The following is a 23,184-nucleotide window of genomic DNA, read 5'->3' as shown; positions in this document are numbered from 1 at the left end:
TATTCCACCCAGACCAATAAATTGGATCGGGAGGATAGAAAAACGCTCTACATGCACGGCCTATTTGTCATGATTGGTCTTATCATTAAGCATAACGGGGTACTGTCTTGGTTGACTTATCGCGGCTAAGGAGCCCAATGTAGCGGAGCCACCCTGGAAAACTTCGTTAAGTAACGGGCGGGTTGTTGGGTAATAACAGTTGTTGAACCGCATCAAAGTGACATGGTATGAGGTTCGCCATGAGATGTGATTGCGTGATGCTGCGAGCTATTATGAAAGTATATACACGAAATGGGAAGCAGCATGCCGCTAGTCAAAAGAGGAAAGAAAACCAAACGATAGGAGAAAAGCAGTCAGGTCAATCGAATAAAGCGTCTGAAATAGCAGCATGATCAGGGTGGTTGTGCTCAAGGAGCAGAGGGTTCGGTGTGTTGTTTAGCCTCCTTCCTCTGCTTCTTTGCCTGCTTTTTGAGGCGGGACTTTTCCGCCTTCTGTTCTTTCTTGCTAGAGGAATTTTGCTTCCACGTCTTGACCCGGTGGATGACTCCCTTCCTGCTTCCCCGTCCACTCAAAGACTCGATGTATTCCTTGCTGGCCTTTTTAAGATATCGAGCCAGATCCTCCGACAGCCTCTCTTCGTCAAGTAAATATCGTTCCGTTACCTCTGGCGGGAGCGTTTCTCGGAAAGCTTCGATCATTTCTTTGACTACCGCGCCTCCTGGCTTTTTAAGACTGGGTGGAAGCGTGGATGCCTGAGAAGAAGGTGGACTATCCAAATTGATACCTTGAGCTTCACCGGTGACCAGAGGAGGAAAACTGACAGGGTCGATTTTGGCACATATGTTGTACAGAAGCACCATTATGGGATCGAGGGAATGTTGAACGACCGGTTTCAAGTGAAAAATTTCTTCGGGGCTATCTGGTTGTGGCTGGTCGTGAGGTACTTGGGCGGGGGAATTACCAACTAGAAGGGTAGCTTCCTCTGAGGTGCTTGTACCTTTCTGCTTGAATCGCTTCGCACGCTTGTTTTTCTGCTTCTTCGGTGCCGCAGTCAGCGCGTTGCATTTCTTGAGGCCTGTAGAATTAAGGTGTACTTAAGTATCAGGAAGCAAGTTGAAGTTAATTGTCAAAAATCAGCTTACCATAAAGCTGGAAGGCAAAATAAGTCATGTTGATTTCGAATGCGAATACGGGTGCAAACACGTCACTATGGAAGTTTCAATGTTGCGATTAAGCTAATGAGAAGCTTGTTGCTGATAAGATTGGATGGCTTACATTCCTAAGCTGATCGGCAGCAGCATACCGGAGCTGAGCAAGAGAATCATGTTAGCTAGCCCACTCGGGTGACTCGTAATGAAATGATTGAGATGATCTACAGAATGGCTCGAGTCAATACACGCTTGCGTGTTTTTCGAAGCAAAACGCCTATATCGTTAAGTAGTTCATCGGACGTTGGCTGATACGGCCTGTCTTGATCCTCGGCTTCTGTTTCCTCAAGAGTTTGACTGAACGATGGATGGATGATAGTCACCTGATGATCAAATAAGTTAGTATTGACGTCGGAAGCTATTCTCTCAAAGTGACCGAAAATACTACTTACTCCGCCCAGCTTGCGCTTCGGAGGCAGGCGACCCAGCGTCTCAATGCAGCTGTTAGGTAGCCATTTGTTAATAGACGAAGCCACCTGAATTAAGGAGGAAGAAGTCAGCATGGCACAATCCTCCGGTTCCCAATTAATAACCTACCCGAATGCAGCCTCCTCGTATCTTCTTAAAACGGCCAGGGTTTTCCAATTCGCCACGTTTAATTTTTTCCCCCATAACAACTTCTTCTTGCCACATTCGGACAACCTTTTTCATAATTTTCTCTTTAGGTCGCTTGCCATCCTCTGTCTTGGGCGGTTTTTGATACACAGACCTGGGCGGTGAGCTGATTGAGAGAGCAAGACAAATTTTAGCAAACGGTAGCATCATGGTGGTACGTGAGTTAGTTTCGTGTGAGACCTACTACATCAAGAAAGGAGGAGTGTTCTTTGCGCGATGTGAGTTGACCGGTGCTGGAAAGGGTATGACAAACAACGCGCTTGGCAAAGAGCCTTCGACGCCAGATTGATGATTGTCATCATCTCCAATCTCACTCATGGCCAGAGGGGGTACGATGTCAATGATTGGACCCCAGCTGGGATCACCTTGACTGGCATTTACATCTGCAATGGATTGGCGGAAGAGAGTATCCGGTGTATTGGTATCTTCAGCCGGTGGGGCATGTTCCGCCAGAGAGATTTCGCCAGCTGGCGGTGCCGTATTCCTAGCTAGTTCTAAGGCATCAGTAGGCGCCTCTGCTGATGCAACCGCAAGCGCTTCGATTGATGCAACTGCAGGTATTTCAGTTGGTGGGACCTTGGGGGATGGCTCGGCGCCCGCCGGCTCCTGGGCTGCCGGGGCCATGCTGGCAGGTAAAGTTTCTCGCATTTCGGTGGCCATGAGTGGGTGAGCCAAGAAGCCGGGTCGTTCTTGGAGTAAACTGGATAGCGCCAGGTTATCAGAAGTTTATCGCACAGGAAAAAGGAAGATATGTACAGAAAAGGGTATATGCGGAAAAAATGCGTAGCAAAAAACGTTGGAAGGAGTTTGTAAACAGTGATGGAGATGGGAAAACAAGAAACATGGCCAGAGGGACTGGGTTAAGTAGTGCCAAATATATCGATCCGTTGTCAGCTACCTTCAAACATCAGCTAAGGAAAGTCGGTTTTTCTTGCGGTGCGGCTAAGTGTCTTGATTGATTATCGTCTGGGACAGTCCTGCCGTGATCACTGTCTGCTTATCGGCGACTGTGATGATGTCGTAATGCCATCGGTGGAACCTGGTCAGGCGTGGGCTAGAAAGCATGATCATCTTGGCCGCAACGAATCGGTGTTGCGCACTGCCACGACTGCACTCCCGATAGCTCGTCTGGTGCATATTTACAGCAAATAAAGCTTGACCACCATCTCAACAAGGATATAAGTTAATGAACAAGGGAACGAGGGTAACGCTCGGAGCACGACAGGCAGCTGATGCAGCTGGAAGTGTCACATAAAGCCATGCTCCCCCGGTTCGCGTCAGGTGTAAAAAACATGACCCGGAGTCCCCCGTTGATCTTCGCTCTCTACATCGATAAACACGAGCTGTCAACACTGAGTGTAATCTGTGGTTTATCTTTTCCATATGGCATGTTGCAGGCCGGGAGGTTGTTAAATTTTCCTGTCTCTTGTAAATTAGTCTTTGTTATATTATGGGTCAGCCTAAATGCACTCCAAACTTTTACTTCATGCACTCCACATTTTTGGCTTTGGGGGGCCAGCACTCCAAAAAAGTTGGAGTGCGTTGATTTTGTACTCCCAAAACATGGAGTCCCCAGATGGGCACTCCATGTTTATTGGAGTACACAACTGGGTACTCCAAAATTGACCAAAATAGGGGAGTGCAGCTAGATGCACTCCAAAAAAAATGGAGTGCAAGCCCAAGCACTCCACCTTTTCAGTGAAGGATTTTGGCTTTGCACTCCAGCTAGCAAATACCAAATGGAGTGCATTGGGGTGCACTCCAAGTCTCCTTTTTTTTGGAGTGCCCACAGCAATCACACCTCTTGATGACCGGTCTGGACCGGTCATTGAGGGGACTCACACAACCGGTCATCCAGAGGACTCATACCTCTTGATGACCGGCGCGGACCGGTCATCAGTCACACCTCTCAATGACCGGTGTGTACCGGTCAACGAGGGGAGGTGCTACTCTCGATGACCGGTATTTACCGGTCATCAAGGGGACTCCCACCTCTCAATGACCGGCGCGGACCGGTCATCAGTCACACCTCCCGATGACCGGTCTGTGACCGGTCATCCAGAGGTCACACCTCTCGATGACCGGTCACCACCAGTCATCGAGAGGACTCACACCTCTTGATGACCGGTCATCACCGGTCATCGAGGTGAGTCACATTTCTTGATGACCGGTCAGACCTGTCATCAAGGGTAATAACACCTCTCAATGACCGGTGCGTACCAGTCATCAAGGGGAGGTGCTACTCTCGATGACCGGTCGGTCTGACCGGTCATCAAGAGGAGATGTTACTCCCCTCAATGACCGGCACAGACCGGTCATCGAGAGATGTGACTCACCTCGATGACCGGTCATCACCGGTCATCGAGTGTTATTACCCTTGATGACCGGTCTGACCGGTCATTGAGTGGTGTGAGCTGGTGTGAGCCCTCTCGATGACCGGTCATCACCGGTCATTGAGAGGTGTGAGTCCCCTCAATGACCGGTCTGTGCCGGTCACTGAGGGGAGTAGCACCTCCTCTTGATGACCGGTCAGACCGACTGGTCATTGAGAGGGGCACCTACCCTAGATGACTGGTACACACCGGTCATCCAGAGGAGGTGTTATTCCCCTCAATGACCGGTCTGACCGGTCATTGAGGGATGTGACTCACCTCGATGACCGGTGATGATCGGTCATTGAGAGGTGTTATTACCCTCGATGACCGGACTGACCGATCATCGAGAGGTGTGAGCCCTCTTGATGACCGGTCATCACCGGTCATCAAGAGGAGGTGTTATTAGCCTCGATGACCGGTGTGACCGATCATCGAGGTGTGAGTCCTCTCGATGACCGGTCTGTGCCGGTCATCGGGAGGTGTGACTGGTCTGTGCCGGTCATCAAGAGGTGTGAGTCCCCTCGGTGACCGGTACAGACCGGTCATTGAGAGATGTTACTCCCCTCGATGACCGGCACAGACCAGTCATCAAGAGGTGTGATTTCCCTCAATGACCGGCGGTCCGGTACAGACCGGTCATTGAGAGGAGATGTTAATCCGCTCAATGCCGGTCTGTACCGGTCATGGATATCAGGAGGATCAAGTGGGGTGTGTTTGTACATAGCCCGGTTGAAGTTGTAGGGCTGGAGTGCACAGTACTGCACTCCCCTTTTGAGGAGGAGAAATATCAGGAATGGAGTGCTGGGGGAATGCACTCCAATCTGATGGAGTGAGACTCATGGGCACTCATTACATTTCCTGGCCACTGGAGTTCTTTGTGGTGCACTCCAAAGAGTCTTGAGTCCCTGGTTCTGCACTCCAATTGACTTGGAGTACTCTAGTCTGTACTCCAACAATCATTGGAGTGCACACTCCATACACTCACTTTTGGAGTGCTTTTGGGATTTTTTTGGAGTGCATTTAGGCTGACCCTATATTATTGTTGGAGCTTGAGCAGTTTTGTGGGTAAAACTCATCTTTTTGTATCAAATTTTGCTTTCATGTAGGGGAAAACATTGCTCTTTGTTTTGGTGATTCTGTTGTTTTAATAATCTTAGATGTATATGCAAATTGGGGAAATACAAATACATGCACATTGGATATGTTGCATTGGCACCACCACTTGTATTCAGTATTTAGGCACATTAGGCTCCTCTCTTTTCTTCACCAATTTTATGCAAGTAGGAGTCTGATACCAATGTGGTGTATGCTGACTGTGACATGTTCCTTATTGTCAGGTATACTATTCATGCTAGTTTCTGTGATGGTTCTAAAGATACATCCATACTGCAACCAAAACAAACATCAACACTAACGATCAAACAACATGGATTCATACAATCCAATCAAACACATTATCAAACATCCAATGACGCTCAAACTGTTGAGGCAGAATCCCAGATACTAATAGACACCTGTGCAGATAAATACCAGGTAAATATATCTTGGGAGGTTTCTGCACCTGGTATCATTTTTATTTAACTCACAGCATGAAATTTTCATCTTGCTTTTGTGTAGTTGGCCTCTCATGGCTTGTACTTATCCTAACCGGCTTCAGCAATACCAATGAACTTGAATCAATAAGAGCAATGGATCCTGGAAATCTTGGAGCTGAACAGACTACAGGTATGTATTAATGATTTGATCAAATAAAATCTTATTTTCCAAGCAGTTCTATGTGACTCCTATAAAGGCTGAAAATTTATAATGAATCTTCATTTCACACCCAATTATATTCCTTGCTAAATGTGCTATAGGAGGTCCAAGATTCAACAAAGACCTCACACAAAATTTAAGGGAACAAGAACCCTTGGCTTTCAAAAAAAAACCTTTCCTCTTCACACTGGGAGGACCTTGGGCTGTCAATAAAAGTTCAGTTCTTTCCACACTTCCATCACATCATGAGCAGATTTTTTTTTTATAGGAAAGGAAAATGCTGAGATGAGTTTCCTGTTTTTTGAAGACTCAAGGGTCATGGATAATTTGAATCTAAATAAAGGTAAGTTTTAATGATATTCCAACAAGCCACAAAGGCCTTAAGAAAGCTAACAGAGCCTGATAGTGTAGCATATTTTATGTGGTGCAGAGTGTACTAATGTTGAAAACATCTGATTTGTAGATAAGATTGAATTGCTTGAAAAGTACAAATCTGAATTCCCTGCCTATCAGAAAGAGCTTGATCGCCGTGTCTCATGGCTTGAAAAGGAAACCAAGGACAAATACTGTTGGGAATTACCAAAATTACAAGCAGCGTTGAAAGTAACAAAAAATGATATTTATAGGCTCATTCAACAAAGGATTGTTGACTATGCAAATGGGGATCAATATTTTGGATTCATCAATCCAAAAAGCAATCACAAAGCTTCAATTAATCCAAAAGGCAATCAATAATTTTCACAGCATGGTCTGATGGATGCAGAGGACACAGGTGAACCACAATACCTTCCTGATGACTTGGTATCATTGATTATCAATAAGAAATTGCCTGTGTTAATTTGGGAAGGAGTTGTGAAGATTCTAACTGATCATAGTAAGCTATTTGAAGATGAAGAATTGAATAATCAAAAGCCAAAAAAACTATTTGGTATATTCAGGGTTGTCTCACGCCGTCAGAGCCTTTTTCCAATCTACGATACTTTGATGGTGTGGAAATATGCCTTCAAAATCTTAGATTTCCTGGTTGAAAATAAATTCATTGACCAGCAAAACTTTAAAAATCTCTTTCATCAAGATCTCAAAATGACATATTTGGTTGCAGTTTATACTTTCAGGAGGTACAAGTCAGAGCTTGGATCCAATCACATTAAATATCTCCATAGCTTGACTGACCACTGGTATTGGCCCTCCATGCCTAAATCATTCTTGGGTAAGATACACATATTCCCAACTTCACATCAAGATTCATTTTAATCTGACCTTCCTCTTGTCCTTTCTTTTTGCAGTTCTTGGTAAAAATGAAAAATTGAAAATAGATCTTGCATTTCACATTGGGAGATTAAATTCAAAAGGAAAAGAAACCATAAACTACCACAGAGAAGATCTATGGCTTGGATTTTCTAAACCTTTTGCATGGGAGCACTTCTTCAAACACTTTTCAAACTCCCAGGATCAGTCTTCCATCAGATTGTCTGGAATTGATGATAATCTAAAGCATCCTCAAATTGATGGGCCTGATCATCACAAAATATCAAACACATCTGAATTCAATAAAGAAAAACATGTGAAGGAACTCATGAATTCCATATCCAATCATGAAGAAAATCACCAGGGACATGAAGCTTCTGAGTCTAGAGCTCACAGAAAAAACCTTTGCAGCTTTTTTGACTTCATGGAAGAAGAGCTATACCCAGAGAGGATTTCTGAAATGTAATTTTTCATACATTCAAATTAATCTAGAAAAATAAAAATAAAACTAATCTGACTAATTTCTGGGTTGATACGGATGTTTGATAGATTGGAAGATGAGAACTTCTCAAAGATCTTGCATGATTCTGTTGGATTAGTGGACCAGAAAGCTGATGAACCTGGAGAAATTTTCAAGCTTGCATCCTTTCTATCAAGATTTAGAATGCTGAAAACGAATTCTAGCTCTTATGAATTATGCACCAGCCACTTCACATGGCTCTCATTATACATCTTCCCAAATCTCCAAAAAGTGGAGTGGAATACAGATACTAATGAGCTCTATTTAAGCCAAATAAAAAAGATTTCTGATGATTTTGGAGTGGTTTACAACAAAATCAGTGGCAGAAATCCCCAAATTGTCAAGGGTTTGTCCATTTATTACAAGCAATTTTATTTGTACAAGGAAAGGGCATATATACCCTGAAGGCTGAATCCCCACAAGATTCTTTCAAGCCAATTGGCTTCAGCTAAAGCACGTCTTCTGCTCATACCAATATCCCTTTCCCATTTTTATTAAAAATCATCTCTCACCATCTCATGATTAATTCGACTAACATCAGTTTGAGGTACTACCCCACAGAGCGCGCCCTAGCTTAACTAAACCTCTAAAACGGAGGGTCTGGGGGGCCCTTGAGTTTTTTTTACAGTGTTCAACATTTGGATTTTGCCCAGAAAAGGCCTGTGACTGTGCTCACCAACTCAGCTTCCACCCTACACTTAAATAGGGAGCAGATCAAGAAACAATGGTGCTAATGTCCCAGGAATGCTCTGCTGGCATTGAGCTATATGAACATGGCAAAATCTTGCAGGAGATGAGTTCATATAACTAGCAACAGTGGGCCGCTACGCTAAACTACGCTACTTTAGCCCTAACGTTTAGCGTAGCGGCAAAAAGCGCTGGCCTTTTTTGAATAGCGTTAGCGCCGCTACGCTGCGCTAATTTTCAGCGGCGCTAACAGCACACCAATTTTTGTTTAGCGTTAGCGCTAAACTACAGCCGCTACGTTGCGCTACGTTGCGCTAAGGCGCTTTTAGCGGAAAAAACGGCCTTTTTTGCCTCAAAAAGCGCTGTAGCGTAGCAAACGCTATTTTGCGCCCTGCGTGCTTAGCGTTAGCGCCATTGCGCAAAGCTGCGCTAACGCTACGCTAAAAGCTAAAATATCTTTGCACCCTGCGCGCGATTGCGCTAACACTACGCTAAAAAATAGCGCATTTGCGCTGCGCTACGCTACGCTAACAGCTTTGTTAGCGTAGCTGACCCACTGTTGATACTAGACCAACAAACACCGAGGACCTAAAATGCATTCCTGCCATGTCAGGTTGGGGAGCTAGGGTCGTCAAGAGTACACAGTTCACCTTGCTTGTGTGCCAACGTGGTTGGACAACTCCAGGCTTTTTATGTCTCCCTTCCACGCATGCAAAGAGTAGTGAAATTTCTGCCAGGGCCAGACAAGGCCTCTCGGTATTTCACTGCAACCTGCAACCCAACAGACCCACCAAGATCGTAATCAGATACGCCAACAAGACTAGCAATCCTGTCTTGAAAAAGCAACGCTGAGCCGACGTTGGGCATGGCTGCCTACACACACACACAAGGGACCAAACAAGGTAAGACTGCTGCGTGATCTTACATACAAGACTCTTCTGTGTGTCTATAATCAACTCTATTGTACATCAACAAAAACCGAAAACCGAAAACCGAAAACTGAAAACCGAAAACTGAAAACCGAAACGTCGAAGGATCGAAAAAACGGATTATATGGAGGTAAATCATACAAGCATAATGTATATCGATATATATATATGTATACCCTACGAAGGAATTAGCTGTAGGGATAAGCGGCCGGGGCTGTGCTTCTTCTTGGCCTTAGTGGATGGTGAGGTGGACGGGGGGACGGCTAAGCGCACTGGTGGCGCTGGCCGTCGCCCATCGAGACACGGCAGTCGCGACTGCAGAACTCGAGCTGGCATTTAGGACCTATACAAAAACACACACACACGCATTGCGTAGTTGGTTAGAGGAGGTGTAGATGGGTGGGGGGGGGTTCGTCTTGGGATGGCAGAGGGGGACTTGCATTTGGGGTAGTTGATTCCTTGTTTGTGGCAGATCGCGCATTCGGTCTGGATGGTACATACGAGGAGTAGAGGGATGAGTGTGAGGAAGGTGTGAGGAGAGAGAGAGAGAGAGAGGCCAGACCTGGACGTTGAGTCTGCTCTTAGCTTCCAAGTCAGCCAAGACAGGGTCCATCGGGCGCTGCAACAAGCTCTGATGATGGTGGTGGGCGGGGGTGGGATTGGGGCGGAGGAGGGGGGGCTCGGGGGCGAGGCCGTCGTAGGCGGAGTGCTCGGGCTGGGCCCAGGCGCGCGCGTCGTCGTCGTCCTCGAGTGCGCGTTGAAGAAGGGCTTGGGCGTCGGCGGAGTGTGGGCAGGCGAGGGCGATGGAGAAGGGGGTGATGAGGGCGAGGGAGGGCAGGGCGGAGCGGGAGCGTTGGTGGCGGAGGAGTGCGGGGGGCGTGGGGAGGGAGGCGTAGGAGCTGGAGAGGAACGAGGTGGGGCGGGTGGATGTGGCGGCGGAGGGCAGGAGGAGCAGACTGCTGCTGCTGAAGGGCTCGACGGCGCTCGCGGACCGCGGCAGACTCGGACGCGAGAGGACCGGCTCGGCCGGGGTGACGTTGAGCGTTGGGCGGGTCAGGCGGGGGCTCGTCTGGGGAGCCTTGCCCGGCGAGGATGGGGCGGACGGGTTGGACATGATGAGCGTGGGGGCCCGGGTGGACGCGGGGAGGGCGGGGAGCGAGTGGTGGTGGAGGAGCATCGGCGGGCCGAGTATGCGGGCCCTGAGCTTGTGGATCTCGATCGACAGTCGGCGGGCACTCGAGAGTAGGACGAGCTTGCAGGCGTGGGAGGGCGATCGGAGGCCGGTTGGTGGGGCTGGAAGGCGTGGATGGATGGCGAGACGGGAGGTCGGTTGGGGTTGGAGATGGATGGTTGGGAGTGGGTCTGCTGGTGGCTGAGGTCGGCTAGCAACGGTTGCGCCCTCGAGCCATCCTGGGTTGTGCTCGACCGTCGCAGGCATCGGGGTGGGTGCATGCTGGCTGAGGAGGGTGGCGAGGATGAGCCAGGGTGGGTGGCTGTCAAACATGGCCAGGTGCTGAGCTCAGTCTGCTATCCAGTGGGCTTTTTATCATCAACCCAAGCCCAATCCGGGATGGGGAAGAGGTAGCGTCGACTCGATAGGACGATAAGAGTGTGGGGGAAGCCAACTCACCCTGCTGCCTCGTGACCGCTTCCCTCGGCTGGAGCCCGCTGGATGGCCTGCAAGTGCAAATCATCGACGACAACGTCAGGAAGAATATTTGGTTAGCAGGGCCCATATACATAAAAGCTGCTTGTGGTGATCACCTTTCTCAATGTGATCGGCCGTGGCGGAGGCTCGGCTAGCGGGCGGTCATGGGCTATGTAGTCCGCCAGGCTCCATCGGCTCGCTGCGATCCGCCATCGAGCTGACTCCAAGCGAAAACATCCGCCATCCACCTCCCAGCACTCGTCTGCCCGGCTGGCACGTGAAAACAAGACCCACCCAGGCAGAACATTCATCCCTTCTGCATCCTGGGCCGAGCTGGGCGTGCGTGCCTCTCCATCCCCATCCTGGCGGGACAGCAGCAGACGCTGAAACCGACCCAATCCATCTTCCACAACCCCCGCGCTCCCCCGCCGGGGGGGGGTCCAACCGGAGCTTACATAAACTTGCCAGCTGATTACAGCTCAAGGGCGGCGCGCATATTGGGCCCCGTTTCTTTTTTTCTCTCTCCTGACAACAAAAAGAAAAACAGGGGCACTTCAGCTTGGATGTCCTGGAGTAAATGAATACAGCTAGCGCTCATGGACCCAAGTACTCTCCTGCGTACCTGGTTCAAGTACATACTCCCAATCAAATGATAGGAGATTAAAGTGGGTAGATAAGACAATTGTATCCGCCACACCATTTTTGGACCATAGAAACTCAACCAACCTACTTCAAGTCACTAGTATTGGTGAGATGGTTCAAAATATTCTCTTCAAAACACAAATATGAAAAAATAAACACAAAAATCAAAGCTGCGTAATTTAAAAAAAATTAAACAAAAAAACCAAAAAATGCAATAATCTTCTCAAAAAAATTTGAAGATTGAGGTATCAATAGTATGAGATCTGAAATGAATGATTATAAGTAAAAAAAAATGAAAAAAAAAATTGATTCCATGTGGTTTAAAAGATGTGGGCAGTGAGTCATTCATCAGCATACCTGGCATTCTGGCACTGTAATTTCCCTAACTTAACAAAGTCCCTCCTCTGCTGGGCTGAGTGGGGAGCAGAGTGAACCCGACCGCAGGGAGGGACTTAGGACTAAAGTGGGGGTCGTGGCGCGTAGAGAATCTCGGAAAAGTGTGGTTCAGCTTACACAGGCCGTAGCTTGCTCGTTTTGCGAGCTACATATGAGTTCCCAGGCATCAATAGATTCTCCGGCATCACGGCTATCTTTCTGTTGACTCAGAATTTTAGCAGGTCTGTTCAAACGAAAAAGAAACAATGAAGAAGCCAGACAGAAACTGGCTGTGCTCGGACCCCCGGGCTCAAGCACCGCGTGAGATGAGGGTGTTTCTGGCTTGCCTTGACTTGCTTCAAAAATCTACAAAAAAAATTCCGGTTGGTTGGGTGAGGGGACGTTCAGCTCTAAAAATCGGCGCCATCGACAAGCTTCTAAGTTCCTGTAGCTGGGACGGACAGCATCAAAGCTGTAGGCTGTAAAATTCAAAGAGTGTGTTTTCACCGCTTTTTGGTGGGTGGCCTACGCGCCACAACCCCCACATTAGGCGTAAGTCCCTCCCTGCGGGAGGAGTGGCTTCGCCACCAGCCAAACTTAAGCTCCACCCAAATGATATGTCCCCCGTACCACCACCCGAACTCCGACCTCCCGCATCGGGAGGGACTTTGATAAGTTAGGTAATTTCCCCATTTTGACTGCAGATTGTCCACCCACCAAGCCAAAACTTTTTTGGGTCACATTTTTTTTCATTTATTATCATTCTTTTCATGTTCCACTCTTGCTTTCTGCCTATCCAACTTTCTCTGAAAAAAAGAATTAAGCTTGCAAGAAAAACTTGTGTTTTTTCAACTTTTTTAAAAAAATCACAACTTTGTTTTTTCATTTTTATTTTATCATATTCATCTTTTTAAGCCTATTTTGAACCATCCCCCTGGAATGAATGACTTGAAGTTGGTGGGGGGAGATTCTAGAGTCCAAAAACGTGTGGTGGATACAATTGTCTACCCACTGTACAGTGGGTCATCTAATGTTTTTGGCACCACATTTTTGAATGCAGAAGCTCAAGCCACAGCCTTTAAGTCATGAGATTGGCTACAGGGGTGGAAAATAAGTTCCTAAGAATGATTATGAAATAAAAAAAAAAAGTAAAAATAAAAAAATGAAAAATGTGGAATTTTTTTCAATTTCTTGCAAATTTCTCAGAATGTTCATTACTGTTCAAACCAAGGAGGGAAAATTGGAGAGCAGATTATGGCATACAACAAGAATGACAAAAAATGAAAAATTTTGAAACCATTTTCAATGATTTTTTGGGTGGATGGGTTATCAACCAATTTCATTTGAACTCAGGGACTGTAGCCCAAATCACCACTAATTTGACTCAATTTATTTTATCCAATAAAAATCATTGGCAATGGTGTCAAAAATTTTCATTTTTTATCATTCTTGTTGTATGCCATAATCTGCTCTCCAATTTTCCCTCCTTGGTTTGAACAGTAATGAACATTCTGAGAAATTTGCAAGAAATTGAAAAAAATTCCACATTTTTCATTCTTTTATTTTTACTTTTTTTTTATTTCATAATCATTCTTAGGAACTTATTTTCCACCCCTGTAGCCAATCTCATGACTTAAAGGCTGTGGCCTGAGCTTCTGCATTCAAAAATGTGGTGCCAAAAACATTAGATGACCCACTGTACATGTGATGTGTACATTTTTTTTCAACTTCTGCTTTATTGTTTTGATCTGCGCTCTGCATAATAACAAGGTGTAAGATACGTTGGCAAAAGCTAGACAATGGTATGGGTATGCGTATCTTACTGTTAGTGAAGATTGTCCCTTCGCAAAGCAATTGAATATGTGAGACCTTGGGGCGAGTCATTGAGATCATCATGGAAACCAATTGGTAAGTTTTATGAAACTGGAATAAAAAAAATCACCGAAAAAGAGAGATAGAAGAAGGGTTGGTTAAATCATGTGATATACAATTACAATATACGAACTGCACTTCGGTCCCTTGACCATCGAGATATAAACTGCTGGTATTCACAAGGTTCATGTTATCTTCTGCTGCTGCTTTGTGCTTTGCAATGCCGATTTCGGAGCGGTATGTGGCAGGACGAGATTTCCAAACCAAAGGAGGTTTCTTCCATCAATAAGCTTAAAATTCGTCTCAAGCTCAAGGATCAAGTTCAATGATGACAATTCGGCCCTGTTCTGTTTGATTGCCTCTACGTTCGCGATCGGCGCCGTTAGCTTTATGATGGCCGTTGCTGACGTTGACCTGAGTTTTGGCGGTGAACTGATTCTCGTCAGTATGGCTGACGCTCCTGTTTAGCCTAGTTGACTTGATTTTCTCGCATGCCGAAATTAACTGGCGGAACAAGGTAAGTTAGTAAACCTCAATCATTAAACAAAATTGTTCCCAACCTCCGACCATCATGAACAACAACTCCATTCCGAACTAAAGCTTACTTGTTGCTCAGCTTCCGCTTCCGCTTCAACGATGCAATCAGTTCTACTGGGCTTCCATTTCCGACATCTGTTCTTGTTTACAATCGCACCATTCAAAGAATTAAATAACAACTTTTCAAAAATAGGCATGAGCAGAAGCGTGAAAGTACACACCTCATGAAATTTTTCTGCCCAGGCGTAAGTCCAAACAAACTCGCGTTTTGTGAAACCAAGGCTTGATGATGGGGATGATGGGGATGATGGGGAGCTTGTTCATGTTCTGCAAGAGCAACGCGTTTGAGTAAACAACTGTTTTTAGGAATGGCAAGTGAAGGCTGGCGTCGCGAGTTACATACCTTGAGAGAGTTTGGGGATTAATCTTCGACAAATCTCCAACAGTTTATCCGATAGATTTTTCCGTGTGGGTGAGTAGTATCTGCCGGCGATGCATTCAACATGTAGATGATTCATTTCCTTCGACTTTGTGAGCTGCCTGAATTTGTATCCCACGGGTGGATCCGGCATCCATTTCTTCGATTGGTTGCATCGCCGTTTTTCTTTATTCAACGGGGGTGATGACGAGGGTGGAAGAGTCGGGCTTTTTTGTGTAGGAACCAAATCGAAGATCTTTCCCATCACAATAAGTTTCTTGCCTAGTTCATCTCGATAGATTCCTTCGATTTTCAAAAAGTAGCAATCTTCACTCGGCTTGTTGGTCGATGAGGAATTTTCTGGGCTCTGTGGTGGAGGTTTTGCTTTCGAGGGTGAATGTGGTCCCAGCTTAAAATCGTTCAAGCGTACCAAATCGTATAGCCAAATCTGTTCTGCTCCCCACCAGATTCCCTGAAACCACATTTGGGGTGAATCTGAACCGGTTCCCTCTTGGTTCACGCGGTAGGAGCCGCTGGATTTCTCTTCAGTCTCCGGGTCTGGAAAAGCATCGTATCGATCGTGGGCAACCCAAAACTCTTCGAGATTGGCCGCAATCTGTATAGCTAGCTGAAACGCGACAAGAGTTTCATCCACGCTGGTGAAGCTATCAAGTGTCGGTCGCTTGGAGTGTCTGTTCTGAATGTGTTGGGGTAGTTTTAATCCGTGTTTTTTGTTCATGCCGAATTTGTGCTTCAAATCAGCGGTTTTGAACAGCCAGGGCAAAATTTGACTTTCTTCACGGATTACAATATCAGAGAGGCCAAGGAGTCGGATATTCCACTTGAATCTTTGCTGATTTTGGAATTCATTTGAAGCAGGTTTTGAGAGTGAGGTCTGAACTTGGTCAAGCTTTCGCTTTGATGGGTTTCGAGATCCACTTGGCCCTTCACTACGATCGTGTTCATCATCTAGAATCGAAATGAATGCTCTGCTTTCATTGCACAAAGTCGGCTCCTCGCATAAGCCTGGCCAGTATTTGATGCCGAGTTCCCGACTGTTGCGAGAGAGCTCTGGACTGGCTCCAAGCATTAGATCGGTAACCAGACACCAAACTAACTCGTATTTTCGGAAATTCGAGCGGTTTTCCAGAAGATCGCGGTTCAATGCTTCGTTGAGATACGGTCCCTGGAACTTGTAAGTCGAGTTGACTTGGTTGCTTCCAGCTGGAGAATGAGATCGTTTCGGGCGCTTGGGACGGTCATTAGCTTGACTTGTGTCGGGTTTGCCTTTGGTCACCGAGTTGGGTAAGCCTAACGCAGCGTTGACTTCGAATTGATTCTTGGCACCTGAGCAATATTTGCACAGACAATCCATCGTTTTATGCAAGAGGAGCCACTGAAGATGAGGCAGGAATTCATTGGCGGTGCGGAACTTGTATACATGAGGTGAACCTAGGACAACAAAATACGACTCAAATCAGGCTTGTACACGTTCAGTCAAGAGCGCAGGATGCACCACAGAAATATTCACGGTACGGTTAACGTACCAAATAGATATTGGTCTTCCCTTGTTCCTTTGATATACGTATAAAGTCGATAATCAGTGGGAAAATCTTTGAGGCTCCAATCTTCCTTTTGACTGTCTGAACAGAGGACAGTAGAGATAATTTTTCAGATCAACAAGCACATGGACATACTATTCCCCAGTTTATCGGCCTCGGTATAGAAGAAAAGCAGATCAACTCACTTTTAGCCAATCCTAGGATATCGGCAAAACCCTTTCCCAAAGAAGACAACCATCTCGATTTTGACTTATCCGAGGAGATTGCCCACTGACATGTAGCGCCTTTTGAGTCTATGACCGATCCTACGCTTGGCCATCTACTCGAATTGGCATCTGATTTTAAAATTTCAATTTGGTGAGGACCAGATGGATTTTCGGAGTTTCTGTGGATTGTGAATGTGGGCGGGGGTGGTTCAGCTTGGTCGGAGTGGGGATCAGTTTGATTAGTTGGTGGAAGCCTGGTTGGAGTGAAATCGGTCATGGTCAAGTGACAAACGCTTTGAGGGAACAGTGGGATTATGTAGCTTCTGGTATGGTTGTCGGCGCCACCCCATGGCGCGCCTAGGTGCGCCCGCCCCGCATCCGCGCACCCGGGCGTGCACTTTTTCCTGAAAATGGTCCCAGACTGGGACCCCAGTTGACTGAGGAGGAAAGTGACCCACATCAATTGCGCGAGAAAATTTTCATCCTCAATGCAGAGCTGAAATTGGTCCTTGTTGCGGCGAACTGAGCAAGGTCCCTCGAGACTTCGGGCCACCGTCAGGAGGGACTCACCGTACCTCCTCACATTGGCAGAGCAAGAATGCCACTTCAATTATTTTTTTCATCCAGCTATATTTGCAGCTGGTGAACAAATGTAGTTTTTTAGTGCTTTTAGAATCCTCTGATATAAAGCTACACAAAAAACCAGCCACAGATTGTGCACACAAGCTGCATAGTGCAGTGGTCAAGTTAACCACTGCTTGTAAATCCAGCTGTTTGTGGATTTTTGTGGAATTTCTGTGGGTGGCAGGATTTTCATGAACCACCTAGAATTATACATTTTGGATGGCAAAAATCAGGCCTACTAACCAGGTGAGTTTCCTTGTCACTTGCGTGCAAGCAAAAATTGTCAAAGTCTAGACACCCACACCCGCACCCGCACCCGCACCCGCACCTTCAGGCGCAGGAGGGGGCAAGTACTCGCGGTTGTGCAGGCCTTTTTGCGGCAAAAGCCGCGAACAGCTCCTGGAAGTAGATGACCAGCTCCTGGTCATCCTTTTGATTCTCAGAGCTGAACAACCGGTCATCCTATTGATGACGGCCATGGGCATCAATCCTGGTCATTGATAGGATGACCAATCATTATATTAGCGGGATTCAAAGTAGACCCGTGCATGCCACTTGCAAGGCAAGGCAAGCCGGTGTTCAACTAAAATGTTGAACGTTGACTTGCAGTCTCCCCAAGAAACTGGGTTATGCAAAGTGACCTGCATGCACGCGCGGGTCTACTTTGAAACCCCCTATTGACACCCGGTCATTGGTCTTGATGCCTGGTCATTATTGGCTTTGATGACAGGTCATGGGTATCAATGACTGGTCATCCTACTGATGACTGGTCATGGGTATCAATGACCGGCCATGTGTATCAATGAATGGTCATCATATCAATGACCAGTCATGGGTATTGATGACCGGTCATCCTATCAATGACCAGTCATGGGTATCAAGAACCACTCATGAGCATGAATGACCGGTCATCCTATCAATGACCTGACGTGGGAATGGCGTTAGGTGATGTAGCGCGCAGTGTAGCATGTGCTTGGGGTGCAAGGTGCGGCCCAAGAGGGCCAAGTGTTGGAGCAGACTTGCCACAAGTGGAGGCCGGCAGCCCGCGGGGGCAGGGGCTTTGGAAGGGAATGGTCCTGCAGCAGGAAGTTTGACTGCGGCGCAACAAAGGGAATGGTCCTGCAGCAGGAAGTTTGACTGTGGCGCAACAAAGACCAGCTACGGCCCCGGGTGTACATATAACAATTACAACCATTCAAAAAAAGTTTGGCTTTGTTGGAAGGAATTTCCACCCAAACTTTGTATTGGATTTGCCAATAATCACTGGCAAGGTTGGACATATGTATATTCATGCCCACCACATTCTTATATGCAGGATGCATATGCAGTAGCCAGATACCCTCGATCATTTACTTCCTTTCATTTTTTCCTAATTCTTAGTTCAGAATCAAGAAATTTGGCTGATTCTACCCTGGATGCCATCCTGCTCCTGTTTGCAAGGTTGGATGGTGCGTCCCAGCGGCTGGCATGTTTTTTTTGGCTACCAAACGGCTTCATTGGTGGCATCCTGCAAGCAACTGCGCTCGCAGGTCTGAATATCATGTGTCCAACCTTGATGTTTGATGCACATATCACTGCAAGAAAAACTCTTGAAACTGCTTGCAGTTGAGATGCAAGAGCTCAAGGCAAGCTGTGACTCATGCAAGAATCAAGCACAGGTTGATTCCATGCACATTGTCTAATTTATGCAAGAGTGAGTCTAAGGTACAAAAAACTAAGTACAGGAGTTGATACCTGTGCAAATTCCCCTTTCATGTGCACATACCCCTTTCATGTGCACATACCCCTTTCATGTGCATATATCCCTTTTGTATACATTCACCCCTTTCATAATGTGTACATAGCCCTTTATGTGCACATACCCCTTTCATGTGTGTATATCCCTTTCATGTGCATGTATCCCTTTCACAATTTTTACATACCCCTTTCATCATGAGTTCATGACCCTTTCATGTTTACATGTCCCCTTTGAGTTTTTTTGATCCCTATTAATACCCCTTTTATCATTCAGGTTTACATACCCCTTTGATGTTTACATATCCCTTTCATGTGCAAATACCCCTTCTGCACAAACCCCTTTCATGCATAAATACCCCTTTCATGCATACATACCCCTTTCATCATGTGTACATATCCCTTTTATGTGTTAATACACCTCCTCACATTCCCCCCTCATGCGTACATATCTCTTTCATCTGTACATATCCCTTTCATGTTTACATACCCTTTTTATGTTATTTGGGCTGGATTCAATGGTGCATGGAGTGTTTAATAAAAGAAAATGAAAGGGTGCTCAGGCGGATGCTCATTTGCCTCAGCCTACTGCATGAGCACCACAGCATGTTCAACATTGAGATGCTGGACAAGGTACACAGTCACACTCAAGGTGCACCAGCACGGAATTTGGGTGCTTGACTCCAGCTTGAGCTGAAGCTTGATTGAAGCTTGCTGCATCTCAACTGCAAGAAGTTTCTAGAGTTTTTCTTGCAGTGTATATTGGCAAATCCAGAAGGAATTTCCAGCGGAAATTCCTTCCAAAGAAGCCAAGCTTTTTTGGAATGGCTGTACTTGCCTGTTTTTCAGCCCAAAAACCTGGCACCAGCACCCGTAGGCGAGTAATTGTTGCAGGCCTACAAGTATGGCCTACAAGTACTCCCCTATGGGTGCCGAGTAATTGCAAAGGAGTACTTGGGGCAATCTATAGGGCACACACCCAAAAGCTGCCAGCCCTTTCCAATTTGTTTTTATTACACATGGTTGAACTTAGGATGGAGTGTAGTGAAACTGTGGGAGGTCTGATGTTGCTCTGGTACTAGGGTTTGACTTTGGCGCTGAGGGGCCAACTGTCACCCAAACATGTAATGTGTGCGGGCCATTTCTGCGACACATTTTATCACAGAAATGTTTGTGTGACACATAGACCATGACATAGCCATATCATGCCAAGATGAGTGTCCCGCAATCCCAGGGGCTAATTGGGTGAATCCTTTAAAAATTGTATCTGGTTTTCATTCATCAGTACACAAATCCTTTTGAGGAGATTTTCTGAATTGATTCAAATACTCCGGGTAATCTGAGGCTCCCCTGTACTTTTCCCGGAATTCTAACTCCCTTGGGACAAAATTTAGCAGCTGAAGAATGTGTCACAAAAATTTCCACATGTGTGCTGGTGTAGCACATTTTTCATCACTGAGCCAAGTGATGCCAACCTGAGTGCTCATGCAGAGCCAGGGGGAATCTTCACCAATTTTTTATAACGTTAAGTCATACTAGAGGCCAAAGCGGCTTCGCCGCTGCAGGGCGCAGCCTCCCTTTTTCCTCAGACATTGAAAAAAGCCAAAACATGACAAGATATGTGTATTGATGTACATAACATACTCAACTGTTGTAACTCATTTTACATCTATTGTTTCACCTGCCCCCTTCTCAAAAGAAACTTTAAAGAAAGAATGACACACACTTCAGATCAATGAAACTGGAGGACTTCCCATGAATCTGGGATTCCAGATTTTTTCACATTTTGCAGGGAAATCTAGGGAAACCTAGGACCTAGAGTCCCAATGCCCAGATTTTTATGTAAAATCTGAAAAAATATGAGTTTCCAGATCAAAAGGAAGTCCTCCACTGACTTGGCATCAGCTCCATCCCTCAAGTTTTGCACAGTGTGACATCAATTGTTTCTAGTTGTAGTACTTGGCAACCTGTGATAGTTATTCATTTTTGCGGGCAATGAATAATTACATATGTGGAACAGTATTTCTGATGCATTTGGCATATGACAAAACACTTGCATTCAGTACAATATGGTGATTAACACCCATACACTTTGTTGAATTTTCATGGTACACTCCAAAATCGCAGCCTTCATTCCCTTCAGCATCTACAACAAGGAAACAGAGGAGGGGGGGACTAACTTGTCCAATCATGATACAAGTAGTCGGCCAGATCAAAGATCGCAATGGGGTGATTGTTCAAAGATATTTGGATTCGTTGGCACAAGGAGAAGTCGTCGTCGTCGAGCTCGGGGAGATAGAGTGTGACAAGCATCGCGAAGTTCATCGCTCCCACCGAGACAGCAACAAAGGCCGTGCTGTCCTCAAAACAGGGACAATCGTCTACCGGTTGTGGATGGGCAGCCGTGAGGATCAGACCGCAGAAAATCAAAACGAGGGGGACTGATGCTTGCGTGCTCGTCGCCCATTGTTTGACAACTTCACCAAAGACTTGATGGATCGTCCATGCAAAAACACCTATCGTCCAGCCGCAGGCCACATCCTGGATCAAATGCATCCCGCAGTATACCCTCCCAAAGACAAACAAGAATCCATAGAGGATCAGGCCAAGAAAGAGCGTCAACTGCTGGACGATCGATTGGACATGAAGGGCGTATTGGAGTCCCATGAGAAACGTGGATGCAGAAATGGCAGAATGACTGGACGGGAATCCGTATTTGGAGGCGCAATTGCTGATAGCAAGTCTTTGGATTGGGAGCGAATAGGGGCGAGGAATACATAACAGATCCTTGAGGATCCCGGTGAAGTAGACGGACATGCCAAGGATATATACTGGGGAGCGTTCGAAGTGGTGGTCGCCGAGCCAGAAGATCAGGGGTAAGGCAAGGATGAAGAACTGGTGAGAGCCAAGCCACGAGGAATGGACCATCAGTCAATCAAGCGGGCCGGAGCGGTAGCTACGCTGGATCAACTCTAGAATTGTCATCTCCTTGTTCAGCGTCACTAACAACGCCAACCGGATCTTGAACCGCCAGGGTGACAACTGAGAACGGTAGACGTGATCTGGCTGGAGGCCAACTGGGCCCGATGAGCTCGGTGCACTGCTGACATGGCCGGGTTGGCTGCGGAGCTTGGTGGATGATGATACCGAAGAAGAGTGATTGCCGGGGGATGGGCTGAGTGGACTGAGTGGGTTGTTAATTTAGATGAGTCGCGATGATGTTGAATGATGCCAAAAATGATGCACTCAAAAAAAAAAAAAATGATTAGGTACGCGGCTCAACTGACAAGGTGATTGGTTGAGGCCGTCTTTAGACAAATCTGTCCGTTTCAATTCATCACCAGTAGCTAATTATTCCTGGAAAAAAAAAAACAGAGAAGGAGAAATTGACCAACGGTCATCAAACCAAGCTCCAAGAGCAGTCAGGACATCGGCTTCCGGCATGGCCAAGTTAGCATAGGCTGAGCCATGCATACCAAGCATGTGTAACGGGCTGTGTAGATTGGTAGCAGGGGGGCTTACTTACGCCACCCGGGTTGGCATCAAAATGCGCCTCCGCCGGCGCCAGCAAGTCAAGCAAGAACTTTTCCTTCAGGGGCTCTGGGATCGTTGGGCGTCTGTCCTCTTTGTAACGCATACGGGCTTTGGCGAAGGGGAAGGCGGTCACAGTCGCTGCGCCTGGCTATTTTTTACAAAGTAGGGCAGTGGGTCAGCATAAGCGCGTAGTGGTGTGGTAAACACCACCGACCAGTGTTGGCAGGATTCCGCGGAGTGACGAGTGGCGCGGTCATGGAAACAATACGGTATAGAGGTGCGTTGCGTCAAGAGGGTGGGCAGGGTTTTGCCTTGGCGGTGGTTTTGGTAATCAACAACAGGGCAATTGTGTGGCTGGCGGTTTTGCATGTTGAGAGCTGGAAAGGTAGGATCGTGGGCAGGAGACGGTGGCGGTACCAAGGCAGAGACGGTTGGCAAGGGTACAAGTCAAGCCACGGGGGTAGGAGTGACTGAGGCGGAGTTGCAGAGTAGGTTGGTTGAGTTGATTGCCACAAGGTATAAAGGGGGGGGGGTTGGGACGTTCTATTGATACACAGGGGATTCGCTTTCGTTCCGCCCCCTCCCTGGGAGCCACCTAGCTGCTTGGTTAGGCCCTCCCTGGCTAGTTTACCAACCGGCCCTCTTTTGCTTGTTTCTCCGGCACAGCTGGAGGGTCATCCATAGGGCCTTTGGGT

General features: G+C 46.7%; 5 protein-coding genes across 5 annotated transcripts; all 5 read right to left on the bottom strand.

The window, feature by feature from the left end:
- Positions 1-407: 407 nt before the first annotated feature.
- Positions 408-2,483, bottom strand: PtA15_2A657 (uncharacterized protein; the record flags this gene model as incomplete). The annotated part of the gene is made up of 7 exons (XM_053166699.1): positions 408-1,075; positions 1,143-1,207; positions 1,276-1,308; positions 1,377-1,531; positions 1,601-1,684; positions 1,746-1,929; positions 2,008-2,483. 7 exons carry the CDS (start codon positions 2,481-2,483, stop codon positions 408-410), a joined length of 1,665 nt encoding a protein of 554 aa, XP_053017895.1.
- A 7,117-nt stretch (positions 2,484-9,600) lies between these two features.
- On the bottom strand, positions 9,601-10,841 carry PtA15_2A656 (uncharacterized protein; the record flags this gene model as incomplete). The annotated part of the gene is made up of 3 exons (XM_053166698.1): positions 9,601-9,680; positions 9,778-9,823; positions 9,900-10,841. The coding sequence occupies 3 exons, from the start codon at positions 10,839-10,841 to the stop codon at positions 9,601-9,603; spliced, it is 1,068 nt and encodes a 355-aa protein (XP_053017894.1).
- A 3,342-nt stretch (positions 10,842-14,183) lies between these two features.
- Positions 14,184-16,874, bottom strand: PtA15_2A655 (uncharacterized protein; the record flags this gene model as incomplete). Its single annotated transcript, XM_053166697.1, has 6 exons — positions 14,184-14,378; positions 14,480-14,546; positions 14,633-14,738; positions 14,815-16,281; positions 16,377-16,472; positions 16,577-16,874. The coding sequence occupies 6 exons, from the start codon at positions 16,872-16,874 to the stop codon at positions 14,184-14,186; spliced, it is 2,229 nt and encodes a 742-aa protein (XP_053017893.1).
- Positions 16,875-21,130: 4,256 nt separating this feature from the next.
- PtA15_2A654 (uncharacterized protein) lies at positions 21,131-21,772 on the bottom strand (the record flags this gene model as incomplete). Its single annotated transcript, XM_053166696.1, has 1 exon — positions 21,131-21,772. One exon carries the CDS (start codon positions 21,770-21,772, stop codon positions 21,131-21,133), a length of 642 nt encoding a protein of 213 aa, XP_053017892.1.
- Positions 21,773-21,886: 114 nt separating this feature from the next.
- Positions 21,887-22,746, bottom strand: PtA15_2A653 (uncharacterized protein; the record flags this gene model as incomplete). Its single annotated transcript, XM_053166695.1, has 5 exons — positions 21,887-22,139; positions 22,239-22,302; positions 22,351-22,416; positions 22,478-22,633; positions 22,704-22,746. 5 exons carry the CDS (start codon positions 22,744-22,746, stop codon positions 21,887-21,889), a joined length of 582 nt encoding a protein of 193 aa, XP_053017891.1.
- Between the last annotated feature and the right edge of the window lie 438 nt (positions 22,747-23,184).

Source organism: Puccinia triticina, chromosome 2A (assembly GCF_026914185.1).
Source record: "Puccinia triticina chromosome 2A, complete sequence".
In the NCBI taxonomy this organism is placed as follows: Eukaryota; Fungi; Basidiomycota; class Pucciniomycetes; order Pucciniales; family Pucciniaceae; genus Puccinia; species Puccinia triticina.
The sequence above is the reverse complement of the archived record's forward strand: the minus strand, read 5'-3'. Positions and strand labels throughout refer to the sequence as shown.